The 18,080-nt window shown below is 37.7% G+C and overlaps 1 protein-coding gene across 3 annotated transcripts in view; it reads left to right on the plus strand.

Moving 5' to 3' along the window:
* The first annotated feature begins 1,248 nt into the window (after window positions 1-1,248).
* Window positions 1,249-18,080, plus strand: part of POLQ (DNA polymerase theta) — a 106,880-nt gene continuing 90,048 nt past the window's right edge. For 2 of the 3 annotated variants that reach the window (XM_067034496.1, XM_067034497.1), the window contains exons 1-5: window positions 1,290-1,429; window positions 1,915-2,094; window positions 3,785-3,915; window positions 5,582-5,738; window positions 15,861-16,080. In XM_067034496.1, coding sequence (XP_066890597.1) covers window positions 15,910-16,080 — 171 coding nt within the window. In that variant the 5' untranslated portion in view covers window positions 1,290-1,429; window positions 1,915-2,094; window positions 3,785-3,915; window positions 5,582-5,738; window positions 15,861-15,909. Of the gene's footprint in view, window positions 1,430-1,914; window positions 2,095-3,784; window positions 3,916-5,581; window positions 5,739-7,627; window positions 7,737-15,860; window positions 16,081-18,080 lie in introns of all 3 variants that reach the window. The other variant, XM_059065410.2, reaches the window with a different exon arrangement.

An 18,080-nucleotide genomic window follows, 5' to 3' on the forward strand; every position in this document is an offset into this window, starting at 1 on the left:
ACAATCTAAATTAGGATCCTTTTATTTCTTTGATAGCACTCTATTCTTTTTTGCCTGAGCATTAGTACAATTTAAAATTATCAATTAATTAATTAGTTTAATGTCTGTCTCCTCATCTCTTTCACTTTGAGAGCAGGAGCCATTTCTTCCATTTCCCTGCCATATACCCAATGCCTAGCATGTAGTAGATGCTCAGTAACTAGTTGAGTGAATGATTGCATGAAAGGTAACAAAGAAAAATGTTTCCTTCATGGAGTAATGTCTCCATCTTGTGGAATTTTAGAATACTGTCCAAAAATTTTTTCTTTTAACAAGGAAGATTTCACTGGAGAATTTTTGTTGTTATTGGACTGGTCCTTTTGAGACTTTTAGAGCTGTAGAAAAGCACCGCCCCTTCAGGGCACGCCTTTCCCTTACTAGATTTGCTTGGTGAAACGAATTGTGCAACTGGGTAATTAACTGGCATCAATTTAAGTCCAGAACTCTTTTGATCCTACCTTGTCAAAGGTAGAGCACAGATCCATTAACAAGCTCTTGGATCCGAATGAGCACTGGGGCATATCCAGAGCCTCCTCCATGCAGCGTTCTACTACCTAAGAGGTCTATCGGCCTTAGTCCCTATCTCTCCATCACATATTCCTCACAGCGTATGATGGCTAAAGTAGAAATTGTGTACAGAAATAACCTCTGCCCTACCATCACATACCAGGAGAGAGTAAATTGCACTCCATTCTAAATCCTAAATTTTACTTGTATAATGTTTTACACATATAATTTGTAAGAATTGTTTTAAAAATACAATATGTTAAATAGAGCTACTTCTCTACCTATTACGGGCAGTTCATTTTATGAAGTTAACATAAACTTGCTATTTAAACCAGACATGGACAAAAAGAAAAGGAAAAACTTTAAGCCAGTATGATTATAATTGGAGATTATATATACTGAGTCTGTTTTTTTCCCCCCGTTTAATCTAAGTTCAACTCTGGTTCTCTTTCACTATCCGACAACCGAGGTGGGAGGCCGGAGGTCTAGGACACCAGCGAGAGCCCCTCCTTCCCCACGATTCTATGGTCCTCAGGTTACTCTCGTCACTGAGAACTCTATGGTTCCGGAGCGGGCTGGGAGGCCTGAGTTTGAAAGCTGTGGCGGGAAGATGGCGGCCACATCCGTCGCCAGTCTCCGTTTTTTCCGAGCGGGAGGACGCTGGGACTGTGCCTTTCCCTGAATGGCCGAGAAGATTTCGCGATGAATCTGACGCGCTGGAGTGGGAAACGACGACGTTCAGCATCAGACTCAGACTCCTTTTCGGGAAGCGGCGGTGACAGCAGTGACAGCCCCCTTCTCCTCTCGGGGCCGGTGCTGAGCCCGCCCCCGGGCCTGAGACGCAGCCTGAAGGACCGCGGCCGCCCGCCGGCCAGAGCTGCAGGTACTCCCAGGCACTCCGTGGGCAGTGGGCGAGGTGGACAGCTCAGCCGGGCAGCTCGTCGGGAGGTGTCCTCACCGCGCGGAGCTCGCGTGTTTGCACGGCCTGCTAGGCTTCTACTCTCCTTTCTCAGTTTGTGACTAGGACTTGGTGCGGCACGTCACTTTCTATTGACGTGGAAGCTTTCAGTCCATATTCAGCGACTGTCTGGTAGTAATCTTCAAGTGGTTTCTGGGTCTTTTCGACCTTTATTTACAGAAACAACTTACTAGTTGGCCAAATCTCATCACCTGTAGGGAATTCACTCCTAATAGTGCCCAGTGCTCCTCACAGATCCTTATATTGTATGTATTTTATGTCAGGATGTACTTTAAATAGCCTCTTTACAACACATAGGAATCCCAAAACACAGTGGAAGGCTAATTACTGAAGTCTTATGTTAGAACTAAATTCAACTATTTCCTTTTTTTCTTTTTTTTTCCTAAAAGGGGAATGCAAGCAGACGTTTCCTGACGATAAAGTAGACAAGCTGCTATTGGCAAATTGGGGGCTTCCTACAGCGGTTCTGGAGAAATATCACAGTTTTGGTGTAAAAAAGATGTTTGAATGGCAAGCAGAGTGCCTTTTGCTTGGACAAGTCCTGGAAGGAAAGAATTTAGTCTATTCAGGTATTCAAATTTGTGCAAGTTAATTTCTCTACTATTTTTAAGACATTATTAATGTAAAGGACACTCTATTGAGGTAAGGTGGGTGAAAGAGTGCTTTATAACTAGAGAGAGTCTTAAAATATTTGAAAAGCAGAGTTTCATCATATGCATACTTAAATTATGAAAATTCCATTAGATGGTAGGGTGGGAGAAGGCAAAACCCCAACAATTTAAACAGAATTATCTGCCTACCATTCCTCTCAAAAAACATATGTCCCAGAGTGAGTGTGCAGTATGAGATGTAAATGGGCTCTTCCCACAGTTGATCTCAGTTGCTTTTCAGCGTGTGAACATTTTACGTTATGTGTTTATAAATTGATCTGCTTATACAGGATTGTATATACAAAACCCTATGTAATATACTTTATGAAAGGTTTATATGAGCTTTCAAGAGTAACTTTGACTTACATAATTTTTAACCATCTGTGCTTAGTATACTGACTTCAGAATTTTGTATCAGTTTTCTCTGAAATTGTGAGTCATCCAGATTTTCATTATGGCTGCCAAAAATAATTAGAGTTAACTGTCAATAGATATAAGTTCAGGCTGTTTACTGACTGTGTAACCTTGCAAATTAGTTGAGAGAGAGAAGCGGAGGGAGGGAGGGAACGAGCGCATGCGCGCACAAGAGAGCACGAGTGCCAGGGTGTGGGCTTAGAAAGTTTTTGGCATGTAAGAAATACTCAGTTAATGCTAACTAGTGGCAGTTGGTGGCAGTGGTAGAATGGCCTGACCGTTTCAGTTGCTTAAATAAGAACTTGGGTGTCATTCATAACTCTGCTCACCAACTCACATTAATTAATCACCAAGTGTAGTGTCTGTTACCTCAAATGTCTTGATTCTGGCTACTACTCTGTTCTTAGGTCCATGACCTAGTTTACTATCATCTTCTAGATTATGCAGTAGTTCTCTAACTAGTTAATCTTTTCTTTCTGCTCTTGCTTTGCTCCTGCAGCCAAAGTGATCTCTATAAAGTACAAATATGATTTTGTCATTCCTTTTCATAAAACTCACTAGTCACTCTGCATTGCTTTCAGGATAAATACCTTACGTGGTAGGATTATAAAAGTCTTCTCCATGTGGCACTTTCATATCTCTTTTTTTTCACTCCCCTACTTGTACTTTATACTTCAGTCTTACCAAATTACTTACTATCATCTGAACATAACAGGCTTTCCTCTAGACCTTTACACATGCTGTTTTTTTCTGCTTGGCATTCCTTTCTTCTTGCCTTCTTTGCTCTCATAAGTTCTGTTTCCATAAACTTCCTTACAGCTCTTCTCCCTCAACTTCTATCATAGCTCCTATCACAGTGCATTAAAGCTTTTTATCTACTTCCCCAAAGCAGGGCTTTTAACTATTCAGTACTTAAAGGAAAGGATCTTTAGGTATAAGCTAGGTACTCAGTAATATTCATCATTTACTTGTTGTAAAGATTTATTTGTCTCTTTTTTCACTGTGAGAGTATTTAGAAACCTGGTTTAAAGTCAGGGAAATTTCGGGGTATAAAGGTTACAAATGCTAGCTGGGGCCTTAATGATAGTTTAGCCTTGGGCTATTTAGTTACTGGATATGATTTAAAACGTTTATTAATGCAGTGTATCAAATATTACTTCTTTTCGTGATAACCTTGCCGAATAACTTGTTTTAGCTCCTACAAGTGCTGGGAAGACTCTTGTTGCTGAACTACTTATTTTGAAGCGGGTCTTGGAAACGCGGAAGAAAGCTCTATTTATTCTTCCCTTTGTCTCTGTGGCTAAAGAGAAGAAATACTATTTCCAGGTAATGTTCTTTTACTAAGTTTGAAATTGTGAAAGGCCTGTTATTGGCAGCTTCGGCTTTACTCATTTGAAATAGAATTATAAAAGCAATTGGAAAATAAAATTTCTTTTATTACATCCCAATGTAGCTTTAAAAGTTGACCATTTATGAGGGGAAACTTTTAAATTACTGCATAAAGGAGAAAGAGCCATTAAATCAAAGAGCAATTGGTGAAAATTGTGTAAAAATTTATAAACTTTTCCTTAGGAAATAGGCAGAGTATTTTATTTTATTATTATTTTTTTTTTTGTGATACGCGGGCCAATCACTGTTGTGGCCTCTCCCGTTGCGGAGGGCAGGCTCCCGACGCGCAGGCTCAGTGGCCACGGCTCACGGGCCCAGCTGCTCCGCGGCATGTGGGATCCTCCTGGACTGGGGCACAAACCCGTGTTCCCTGCATCGGCAGGCGGACTCTCAACCACTGTGCCACCAGGGAAGCCCATGGCAGAGCACTTTAATTAGCATATAAAGGTGCAAATTAAGAATCAACCTCTTAAGTCAATAGTAGGACTAGACTGAAGCATGGAAAGGAAGTGTGTTTGAGGAAGCATATCCCATCCTAATGCAGGGCCATTTGGGAACGTTAGAGGATGAAGAACAAGATCCATTGGTGCTTACGTAAAGCTCCAGACCTGTGTTTTCTTCTTCTGTTCTCCTGCAAAAATGAATGACAACAGTATACATTTGTGTGATGCTCACTGGTCTTTAAGGTATTTTTACAAATACAATATTTCATTAAATAGAATAAATTTATTCTGATTTCTGCAGTGAAAAAATGTGATTTTGGAATGCCAAGATTATTGCAGTGGTAATACAAAAAAATCTGAGTTCTAGTCCCAGTTTTGCCACTACCTGTGTCTTCAGGCCAGATACATAATCTGCTGGGCCTCAGTTTTTTCACTGGTAAAATGAAACTATGGGGTTAACTATGGGTTAACTTAGTAAACACTCAGAAACATTTTATTGAATGAACAGCTCTAAAATTCAATGGTTCTATAAATCTTTTTAACAGTTATTTCAGAGGTCAAATAGCCAACAAAGCTGGTTCTACATAGTTAACATCCTTTCAACTTAGACCAAAGTAACAAAATAATGATCCTTTTTATTGAGAAGGTATGTTAGTTAAAAGTTAAACTAAAAAAAATTAACATAAAAGTCCCATTGCATTTGACTTTTGAAACCTTTTCTTCTGTTATATAAAAAACTAATCTTTAGTGGGATAATGAGAATATTTTCCTCATGAAGTATAAATTTGTTTCTGAAAATAATACATTAGAGTTAAAGAAATAGTGAGTTTCTTGCTTGTTTGATTAAAAATGTTAGTGCTTAAGGTAGTTTTTCTTTAATTTTAATTTCTGTAAAGAGCTTTAGAACTTATTTGATTAAGTATGCCATTTTATTTGGCTCTGTCTTAACAGAAAATCTCTGTACTGAGTTTTGTCAGTTCTGAACTTCTTATTTTTAGTATATGATTCTAAAAAGAACCAGTGTGCCCTGACCAGGAATAACTAACAGTAATCTGAAAAATGTATTTGAATACTTATGTCTATGTTTTGGGAAAGAACCAACTTAAGATTCATGAATTTCAAATATTTTCCCCTGTATTTTTCCTTTTTACTCAATTTAGAGTCTGTTTCAGGAAGTAGGAATAAAAGTAGATGGTTATATGGGCAGTACCTCTCCAAGAGGGCATTTCTCTTCTTTGGATATTGCTGTCTGTACAATTGAGAGAGCCAATGGTCTGATCAATCGCCTCATAGAGGAAAATAAGATGGATCTATTAGGTAAGCAATTAAGAAAATAAGTATATACTTTATCTTGCTATTTTTGATAGAATGGAGTGAAGCTGTTGTGATTTCTGTATGTTTTATGTTTTATTCTATTGTCATCTACTTCTGGAGGTGAGCATTGGCATCTGTAATGTTTGGAACTCTGTAAAAAAGAAGAAAAAAGTTTTGCATCCTACTGATGTTATTGACTCTACTTCCTTGTATTTTTGCTCTTTACAAAGCATAGAGGGTATCCTTGAACCCTCAAGTCATTTCTCATTGTTTCTTTCCTATCTAAAGTTTACCAGGAATAGAAGGAAGCGTCTGCCATTTCTGCAATTAGTGTATATATGTATTCATTATCATATTCTGGTACTGTGGTATCTAGATTAGGCCTGGACCCAGAGGCTACCATTTAGCAGGCAAATGGTAGGGAGCTATAGAAATTGGCACTGTATTTGAGCTTGGAACTTTTCTACCTTAATCCTTTTTTTTTTTTTTTTTTTTTCTTTTCCAACCACTTGGGAAAGCCCACTATGTAGAGGTAGCAACAGGAAGAGAGTGGTTATAGCAGCAATAGAAGCTGCAGGAATATCAGTTAGCTACTCATTGTTTTCCCTCTGAACTTAAATGGTAAAGTTAGGGTAGGGTAGGGGTGGGGAGTAAAATCAAAGGTAATGAGACACAGGCTCTGCTCTATAAAGCTTGGAGAGAGAAATCATATTCATCAGTTTGTATCAGAATTGTCAGATTGTGTTGTATCAGATTAAGTGTTATATCTACTATACCTAGCACAGTGCCTGGCACACTAGGTAGAATAAATATTTTTTGGATGGATGAATGCTGAAATAAGTCATCATACAATATGATTTGGAAATAGCTTACTGATGAGGAAAAGGATCATCATGTGTCATTAGGAAATAGTCTGACAGGTCTTTATTTTTGTAGGGGGATTTGTGGGGGGGACACCAGTGCACATGCAAACTATGATGTTATGAAAATGTTTAATGGAGGCATTCGTTGATACTAATTTCAGTACTTCTTGAGCATTATTCCAAGTGCATAGACTGGTTTGATTCTCCAAGTAGGAGAGGAGGGAATTATGACCATATTTGTGTTTTTTTTTTAAATTTATACTTTTGCTTTTTAAATTATTTTCTGTGTTCTCTTTTTTTTTTTTTTCTTTTGTGGTACGTGGGCCTCTCACTGTTGTGGCCTCTCCCGTTGCGGAGCACAGGCTCCAGACGTGCAGGCTCAGCGGCCACGGCTCATGGGCCCAGCCGCTCGGCGGCATGTGGGATCTTCCTGGACCGGGACACGAACCCGTGTCCCCTGCATCGGCAGGCGGACTCTCAACCACTGTGCCACCAGGGAAGCCCCATATTTATGTTTTATAGTAGGGTGAGTCACTAGTCTACCATAATCAAACAAAAACATCCCCTTACAATCATTTATTTCTTCTTGATCTGATTCTATTTTTCTAAGGACTTTCTAACATCACTATGGTTGCCCTGGCTGTTTTCCCCATAGAAAAGTCAACCCACTGAATAATTGTCATGGATGTCCTTGATTTTCATTGTACATGTATTTCTACAAAGTTGCCAATTAAGAATTGTCTGAGTAACACGACGAAGTTTTCCTTGAGTTAGACCTGAGTTAGCTAATCGTTGATTTTTAGATCCAGAATACATTGTGGTAAGACCACTTATTATACTTGAATATCTTGGAAAAGAATTGTCTGCTATGTGGAATCTGATTTTTGTTTTATGGTTAGAAATTTGTATTACCTGCAGTGTCTTATAATGACAGCTATTTATGGTACAAGATACAAGATACTGAGTCTTTTAAAATTCTTGGAATTGTGTGAAATTCTGTAAAAACTAGTATCTGGAAAATCTCTTTAGGAATGGTGGTTGTAGATGAATTGCATATGCTGGGGGACTCTCCCCGAGGGTATCTGCTGGAACTTCTGCTGACCAAGATTTCCTATATTACTCAGAAATCAGCATCTTGGTAAGTACCTGAAATAACTAAGTTCCTGAGATTCCAAAAAATGTTGAGAATGTGTTTGCAAAAGTGCATAGTAACTAGGAGTTAAATACATCAGAGGAGGGTAGTACTTATTTAGAACAAACTCATGTACAACATTTCATTTTTGTTCCAAAAGAAGTACTTAAGACTAGGAGTGATTTTAGTTTATTTTGAAAACGTTCTTAAATTTCTGACTGCTCACCATTTTTGTGATATAATTTTTTTAAAATTAATTAATTTATTTTTGGCTGTGTTGGGTCTTCGTTTCTGTGCGAGGGCTTTCTCTAGTTGTGGCAAGCGTGGGGGCCACTCTTCATCGTCGTGCGTGGGCCTCTCACTGTCGAGGCCTCTCTTGTGGCGGAGCACAGGCTCCAGACGCGCAGGCTCAGTAGTTGTGGCTCACGGGCCCAGTTGCTTTGCGGCATGTGGGATCTTTCCAGACCAGGGCTCGAACCCGTGTCCCCTGCATTGGCAGGCAGATTCTCAACCACTGCGCCACCAGGGAAGCCCTATGATAGAATTTTTAAAATCCAGTTTTTGTATTTGTTAACTGTACACACATCCTTTTTTTTTTTTTTTTTTTTTGGTGGTACGCGGGCCTCTCACTGTTGTGGCCTCTCCTGTTGCGGAGCACAGGCTCCTGACGTGCAGGCTCAGTGGCCATGGCTCACCGGCCCAGCCGCTCCACGGCATATGGGATGTTCCCGGACCGGGGCACGAACCCGTGTCCCCTGCTTCGGCAGGCGGATTCTCAACCACTGCGCCATCAGGGAAGCTCCACATCCTTTTTAAGTAGTCAAGGCTAATTATGAAAAATAGCATTTCTTTATCCCCTACTTTCCAGAGGTAATTATTTTCAACTCTTACAGCTTTTTTTAAAAAAAATTTATTTAATTTATTTATTTTTGGCTGTGTTGGGTCTTCATTGCTGCGTGTGGGCTTTCTCTAGTTGCGGCGAGCAGGGGCTACTCTTCATTGCGGTGCACGGGCTTCTCATTGCAGTGGCTTCTCCTCTTGCAGAGTACAGGCTCCAGGTGCATGGGCCTCAGTAGTTGCGTCACTCAGGCTCAGTAGCTGTGGCACGCAGGCTCTAGAGCTCAGGCTCAGTAGTTGTGGCACACAGGCTTAGTTGCTCTGCGGCATGTGGGATCTTCCCAGACCAGGTATTGAACCTGTGTCACCTGCATTGGCAGGCAGAGTCTTAACCACTGCGCCACCAGGGATGCCCCTCTTACAGCTTTTTAAAAATTCTATTTACACGGTTATCTCTAAATATAGCTACTTGAGTTTTTAGTTTTACACATTATATATTGACTTTTTACTATGGAAGATGAATATCTAGCTCTTTTTTATATTCTTTACTCACTCCGCCTGATCTCCTTCTCCAGCCCCTTAGTCTCTCTTTATCCTCTCATTCTATTCCCATTCTTCAAGTATACTTATGTTCTAATTTTGCTTAGTTCAGTATTCAATATTACACTGTTATGACTATATAAGTGTCATTGTCAACTGAGCCATGTGGTATATTATTTTACTTTCTAAATAACTTTTTGTTTTCTCTGAAATTAATAAATGTCTTTTGTTTGATGAGTTGGTTTTCTATGAACTTACCATTGATTTATCTCCAGCCTCTTCCCCACTTATATAAATCTCCACCCAATATGTTCCAATACATTTGTTATTCTGCCCAATTTGTTTTCTTGAAGAAGTTTCTTCTAAAGCCTCCTGAGTTGTTCCAGTTTAGATAGGTAGTTAATCTATATATGTGCTGTACAACAGTTATCTTGAGATCTCTTTTTATCATTATCATTCAATCCCATTGCTGTTTGCTTGAGTCAGAGCCCTCTTTTTTTGTGTGTGATCATATGTATTTCTCTTGATTCACTTTCTCATTTTAGTGGGGATATCTTCTAGGAAGTTCCACTTTATTTCAGTGTACAGCCTATTATGGGTATAAATTTTGCAAAAATTAGCATGTCTGAAAATGCCTTACAATTATTTCATAGATTTTCCAGGTACAAAAATCAAGGTTTTAAATACTTTTAGAGTTTTTAAGATAGTACTTCATTTTTCTCATTACTATTGAGAAATCCAGTGCCATGATGATCCTTCATCCTTTGTATAAATTTTATAAATTTATTTATTTATTTTTTGCTGCGTTGGGCCTTCGTTACTGTGCGTGGGCTTTCTCTAGTTGCGGTGAGTGGGGGCTACTCTTACTTGCGTTGTGCGGGCTTCTCATTGCGGTGGCTTCTCTTGTTGGGGAGTACGGGCTCCAGTTGTGCGGGCTTCAGTAGTTGTGGCTCGTGGTCTCTAGAGTGCAGGCTCAGTAGTTGTGGCTCACAGGCTTAGTTGCTCCCTGGCATGTGGGATCTTCCCAGACTGGGGCTTGAACCTGTGTCCCCTGCATTGGCAGGCAGATTCTGAACCACTGGGCCACCAGGGAAGCCCTATATAAATTTTAAAATTTTTCTCTGAGAGTTTTTAAGAGATCCTTTTCTTCCTTAGTATTGTGAAATTTCACTGATGTGTCTTGGTGTTGGTCTATTTTCTAACATTGTGCTGGGTACTCGGTAGTTGCTTTCAATCTAGGAGCTCTTGTCTTTCAGTTTAGGGAGATTTTAACACATCTCTTGCAGTATGTGGGAAAACATGCAGATAATCATCTATATCCCAAATTAGTAGGGATATAGAAGATACGACTAATACAATTAGCAAATTTGACCTAATGGATGTATGTAGAATATTTACCAAATAAGAGCAGTGTATATATTCTTTTCAGTTACATATGAAACATTTACAAAAAAAACCCCCTACCATATGCTAGGCCATAAAACAACATATTTAAAGGATTTAAGTCATTTAAAATATATACTTTGACAGCAGTGGAATTAAGCTAGAAATAAGTATAAGAAAAACATAACTAAAAGATGCCCACATGTTTAGAAATTGATAAATAATTTTGACCCCTTTTGGGGTGATGAATATCACAGTAGAAACAGGAAGATCGTTTGGAATGAAAGTATAATAAAAATATCTCCTAATGAAATTGTGAAATGCAGCTAGAGTTGTTTTTAAAGGGAAAGTGATAGTATACAGTGTGTATATTATTAAAGAGGAGAGACTGGAAAATTAATGACTTATTAATCTCTAGAACTTAGAAAAAGAATAGTAAAATAATGCCACAGAGAGTTGAAGGAAAGAAATAATAAAGATAAGAACAAGAATTAATGAAAGAGGAAAGTCATTATCATGAACATTAAAAAAATTCTATAAGTCAATGAGGAAAAATACAATCTAATATATCAATGGGTAAGGAACTTGAACAAACATTTATAAGAGGGTATCCAAATGGTGTCTAAACATGAAATGGTGCTTAATCTCATTAGTAATCAAGGAAATATAAATTACCTCTTCAAAGAGATGTTACCACACACTGTCCAAAATACCTAACAGACTGACAATACTAAGTGGTGACAAAGATGTGGAACAGTAAGGAAGTCCTAGCCACAGCAATCAGGCAAGGAAAAATAAAATAAAAGGAATCCAAATTGGAAAGGAAGTAAATCTGCTGCTGTTTGCAGGTGACATGATAACTATACACAGAAAATCCTAAAGACACCACCGAAATACTAGAACTCATCAATGAACTATGTAAAGTTGTAGGATACAAAATTAATATATAGAAATCTGTTGTATTTCTGTACACTAACACAAATTATCAGAGAAATTAGGAAAACAATCCTATTTATAATTGCATCAGAAAGAATAAAAATCCTAGGAATAATTCTAATTAAGGAGGTAGAAGACCAATGCAATCCCTATCAAATTACCAATGGCATTTTTTGCAGACCTAGAGCAAAAAATCTTAAAATTTGTATGGAAACACAAAAGACCCCAAATAGCCAAAGCAATCTTGAGAAAAAAATGGAGCTGGAGGAATCAGGCTCCCTGACTTCAGAGTATACTATAAAGCTTTGTTCCAGTACCATACTGTAATCAAAACAGTATGGTACTAGCACAAAGACAGACTTATAGATCAATGGAACAGTATAGAAAGCCCAGAAATAAACCCATGCACCTATGGTCAATTAATCTATGACAAAGGCAGCAAGAGTATACAATGGAGAAAAGACTGTTTCTTTAATAAGTGGCTCTGAGAAAACTGGACAGTTACATGTAAAAGAATGAAATTAGAATACTCCGTAACACCATACACAAAAATAAACGCAAAATGGATTAAAGACCTAAATGTAAGACCAGATGCTATAGAATTCCTAGGGGAAAACATAGGCAGAACACTCTTTGGCATAAATTGCAGCAAGATCTTTTTGGATCCACCTCCCAGAGTAATTAAAATGAAAACAAAAATTAACAAGTGGGACCTAATTAAACTTAAAAGCTTTCGCATAGCAAAGGAAACCATAAACAAAATGAAAAGACAACTCATAGAATAGGAGAAAATATTTGCAAACAAAGTGACTGAGATGGGTTTAATCTCCAAAATAGACAAACAGCTCATGCAGCCCAATATCATAAAAACTAACAACCCAATAAAAAATGAGCAGAAGATCTAAATAGACATTTCTCCAAAGAAGAATACAGATGGCAAAAAAACACATGAAAAGATGCTCAACATTGCTAATTATTAGAGAAATGCAAATCAAAACTACAATAATGTATCACTTCACACAGAATTGCCATCATTAAAAAGTCTACGAACTATAAATGCTGGAGAGGGTGTGGAGAAAAGGGAACCCTCCTACACTGTTGGTGGGAATGTATATTGGTACAGCCTCTATGTGAACAGTATGGAGGCTCCTTAAAAAACTAAAAATAGAACTATCATATGACCCAGCGATCCCACTCCTAGCCATATACCCAGAGAAAACCATAATTTGAAAAGGTACATGCACCCCAATGTTCACTGCAGCACTAATTACAATAGCCAGGACATGGAAGCAACCTAAATGTCCATCAACAGAGGAATGGATAAAGAAGATGTGGTACATATATACAATGGAATATTACTCTGCCATAAAAACAAAATAATGCCATTTGCAGCAACATGGATGGACCTAGAGATTGTCATAAGGAGTGAAGTAAGTCAGAAACAGAAAGACAGGTATCATATGATATCACTTATATGTGGAATCTAATAAAAAATGATATAAATGAACTTATTTACAAAACAAACAGACTCACAGATCTTGAAATCAAAATTATGGTTACCATAGGGGAAATGTGGGGGGAAGTGATAAATTAGGAGATTGGGATTAACCTATACATACTACCATATATAAAATAGGTAACTAACAAGGTTGTACTGTATAGCACAGGGAACTCTACTCAATACTCTGTAATTACCTATACTGGAAAAGAATCTGAAAAAGAATAGATAAATGTATATATATAACTGAGTCACTTTGCTATACACCTGAAACTAAAACAACATTGTAAATCAACTATACTCCAATATAAAATTTAAAAAAAATCCTAGGAATAAGTCTTAACTAAGGAGATAGAAGACCTGTACTCAGAAAACTATAAGACACTTATCAAAGAAATTGAAGGCAACACAAACAGATGGAAAGCTATACTGTGTTCATGGATTGGAAGAATAAATATTGTTAAAATGACCTTACTACACAAGGCAAGTTTCACATTCAGTGCAATCCCTTCCAAAATACCAATGGCATTTTTTGCAGAACTAGAATGAAAAATTCTAAAATTTGTATGGAAACAAATAAGACCCTGAATAGCCAAAACAGTCTGGAGAAAGAATAACAAAGCTGGAGACATCACACACCCTGACTTCAGATTATACTGCAAAGCTACAGTAATCAAAACAGTATGGTACTGGCATAAAACCAGACACATAAATCAATGGAACAGATTAGAAAGCCCAGAAATGAGCCCACACTTTTATGGGCAATTAATCTATGACAGAGGAGGCAAGAATATACAATAGTGGTGAAAAGACAGCCTTTTCAATAAATGGTATTAGTAAAACTGGACTACTGTCTCACAGCATGCACAAAAATAAATTCAAAATGGATTAAAGATTTAAATCAAGACCTGAAACCATAAAACTTCTAGAAGAAAGCATAGGTAGTATGCTCTTTGATGTTGCTTTTAGTAATATTTTTAGGATATGTCTCCTCAGGCAAGGGAAACAAAAGTAAAAATAAACAAATGGGACTATATCAAACTAAAAGGTTTCTGCATAGCAAAGGAAACTTTCAACAAAATGAAAAGGCTGCATACTGAATGGGAGAAGATCTTTGCAAATGATGTATTCAGTAAGGGGTTAATATCTAAAATATATGAAGAATTCATATAACTCAACATCAAAAAAAAATCCAATTAAGAAATGGGCAGAGGATCTGAATAGACATTTTTCCAAAGAAGACATACAGATGGCCAACAGGCATACGAAAAGATGCTCAACATCACTAATCATCAGTGAAATACAAATCAAAACCACAATGAGATATCACCTCACACCTGTCAGAATGGCTGTTATCAAAAAAGACTACAAATAACAAGTGTTGGCAAGGATGTGGAGAAAAGAGAACCCTTGTGCACTTTCGGTGGGAATATAAATAGCTGCAGCCACTATGGAAAACAGTATGGCAATTCCTCAAAAAATTAAAAGTAGAACTGCCATATGATCCAGCAATTCTACCCCTATTTATTTATCTGGGTATTTATCTGAAGTAAAACAAAACCACTAATTTGAAAAAGATATATGCACCCCTAGGTTTAATGCAGCATTATTTACAATAGCTAAGATATGGAAGCAACCAAGTGCCCATCGATAGATGAATGGATAAAGAATACATGGTGTATTTATATACAATGGAATATTATTCAACCATAAGAAAGAAGGAAATCCTGCTGTTTGCAACAACATGGATGGACTTAGAGGGTATTATGCTAAGTGAAATAAGTGAGACAGAGAAAGACAAATACTTGATGATTTCACTTACATGTGGAATCTAAAAATACAGAACAGATGGTTGCCAGAAGGATGGGGGTTGTGGGGAGGAAAGAAATAGTTGAGGAAGATTGAGGTATAAACTTCATTTGCAAAATAAATGAGTCATGGATATGAAGTGTACAATGTGGGGAATATAATTAATAACTAATAGCTTTGTATGATGACATATTATAACAAGACTTATCATGCTGATCATTTTGAAATGTATAGAAATATTGAATCACTGTGTTGTATAACAGGAACTTCCAGTGTTGTAGGGCAATTATACTTCAAAAATGAACAAACTCGTAGAAAAAGAGATCAGATTTGTGGGTTACCAGAGGCAGAGTTGGGGAGAGAAGGAGCTGAATGAAGGTAGACAGAGGAACAAACTTCCTGTTATAAGATAACTAAGTACTAGGGATGTAATGGACAACATGATAAATATAATTAAAACTGCTGTATGTTATATATAAAAGTCATTGAGAGTAAATCCTAAGAGTTCTCATCACAAGGAAAAAACTTTTTTATGTTTTTTTTTTCTTTTTTTTTCGGTGTTACGCGGGCCTCTCACTGTTGTGGGCTCTCCCGCTGTGGAGCACAGGCTCTGGACGCACAGGCCCAGCAGCCATGGCTCACGGGCCCAGCCACTCCGTGGCACGTGGGATCCTCCTGGCCCGGGGCACAAACCCGCGTCCCCTGCATTGGCAGGCGGACTCTCAACCACTGCACCGCCAGGGAAGCCCTATGTTTTTTTAATGTTGTATCTATATGAGATAATTGATGTTCCCAAAACTTATTGTGATAACCTTTTCATGATGTAAGTCAAATCATTATGCCATACACCTTAAACTTATACAATGTCAATTATATTTCAATAAAACTGGGAAAAAAACACACATGGATTGCAGGAGTTTAACTCTGGTACAGTCTCTTTGGAAAACAGTTGGACATTATCTAATAAAATTGAAGATAATATAAGACCCAGCAATTTTACTCCTAGGTATGTACCCTGAAGAAATGTATGCACATGTATACCAAAGGACATGACCAAGAATACTGTTAGCACTATTTGTAATTAGTACTATGTGTCTTTTAGCATCATTTTCATTTGTTTTTCACAGCCAGGCATATTTAGCCAGCCCTCTGTCTAATGCCGTGCAGATTGTTGGCATGAGTGCTACTCTCCCAAATTTGGAGCTTGTGGCTTCCTGGTTGAATGCTGAACTCTACCACACTGACTTTCGTCCTGTACCACTGCTGGAATCAGTAAAAATTGGAAATTCTATTTATGACTCTTCATTGAAGCCTGTGAGGGAATTTCAACCCATGCTGCAAGTAAAGGTAAGTCATTTTTATATAATTACCACCAGTACTTTTGTGTTTGATTGCATTTTCTCACAAGTTAACAATTTTTGAGTTAAGTAAAGTAGGGGGTTGCAAAGTAGTTGAATATGCATTATATATGCATTAGAAGGATTCCTAATGTTAAGCTAATTGGTTTCATATTAAAGAATTGGAGGTGTTGGTGAGAGAGGAAATGTATCTGTGTCTTAAATTTAAATATTATCATTTCCTATAACTGTTAAGTATAAAATTTTGTCGATTTTACCTAGGAAAAAGATTTTCTTATGGCTTTGCTTATACTAAATACTAATGTGGAAAATTGACCTTTTGTTTAATGATATAGGTATGATATAGTAGAGTGGAAAAATCATTTTTTGGAGTCAGAAAGACCTACTTCTGATACTTCATAGGGATCTTGATATGGCTATGATACTAGTTGAATCACATAACTTCTCTGAATGTAGTGTCTTCATCTATAAAATGGGATATAATACTTGTCTTTAGTATTGTAAGAATGAAATTTGATTAAAAAGAATTGCCTAGCACCTAGAAAGGGCCTGAGAAATATCCCCTCCCCACACCCCTTTACACTTTAAAACGTTTAGTTCACAGTATTTTTCTAAGCCTGATTCTTCAGTCCTGAGGTTAAAGGACTGACTCATGATCTGTGCTGCGAGGGATCTGTTTTTATGCCGAGCAGTGCCTCTGAGTACTTAAAAAGTTAAGGGTAAGTTTAGAACTAGGAATAGGACTAAATTCATGTGTTTTAGTACCCTCATAGGTATGCATTTGTAGCGTCTGCATGCCTGGTATGGAATCTTATTTCGTTGCTTTGCTCTGTACCCCAAATTTCACCTGACTGTGCCTTGGTTACCTCAAATATATAAGTAAACACATTCATCTACTCTCCTGTTAATCATCTTCTATTATCATGCCTATGCCTCCACCTCATTTAAATGTTACAGCTCTTACCTGGAGTTTTGAAATAGCCTCATAATTGATCTCTTTGCTTCCTACTTTGTCCCCTTCAGTCTGTGCTTAAGTCAAGAGCTAGTGACCTATTTAAAATGAATATCACATTCTGCTCAAAAACTTGTGATGGTTCCCTGTTTCATTTAGAATGAAAGCCAACATCTTTAAAGTAGCCTACAAGCCCCTGCATGACCTGCCCCACTCCCTTAGTGCTCTCACTTCAGTTTCTATATTCCTTCTTACTTCCTCCACAGCCTTTTTGCTATTCCATAATATGCCAAGAATCTCCCACCTCCGGTTCTCTTTATCTGGAATGCTTTCTCCTCCAGGCATCAGTAGAGTTTACCCTTTCACCTTTGGACCTTTACTCAAATGTCAATTTCTCAGACCTTCCTTGGCCACCTTATTTAAATTGCTGTGTTCTCCCATTCCTCCTATTTTCCCTGTTTTATTTTTCTCCTTTGCACTTTTCAAAATTGAACACACTATGTGTTTTACTTATCTTGTTGTTTTTATCTATTTTTTCTCACTGGAGTAGTAGAACTCTGAGGGCAGAGCTGTTTTCCTGCTTTATTCTCCATCCCCAGTGCCTAAAACGATATATGGCACATAGTAAATATTTGCTTAATGAGTGAATGGATTAATGAATTAATCCAATTACATACACTAACCTTCCAGTTTTGAGAACTCCTTGGGCCACCACTGGGTGTTTACAAATACTCTTTGTTCTGCTTGAGATGTGTTCCCTCTCCCCCAGTTACCTTTCATTAAGATAATGCTTCCCATTCTTCACGTCTCAGCTAAATCATCAGTTTCTCAGGGAAACCTTTCTTTCAGATCTGTCAAATTTATGTCAAATATGAGGCTTCAAAACACCATAAAACTCTCTTTCATAGTATGTATTATGAGTGTATTTTACATTTTGTTTAGTACTTTAATATGTTTCCCCAGTGAGACCTAAACTCCTTAAAGATAGTACCTTGACTTTCTTTTACTCACCATTATATCCCCATTACCTGAGGGTT

This window comes from Kogia breviceps, chromosome 5, assembly GCF_026419965.1.
Source record: "Kogia breviceps isolate mKogBre1 chromosome 5, mKogBre1 haplotype 1, whole genome shotgun sequence".
In the NCBI taxonomy this organism is placed as follows: domain Eukaryota; kingdom Metazoa; phylum Chordata; class Mammalia; order Artiodactyla; family Physeteridae; genus Kogia; species Kogia breviceps.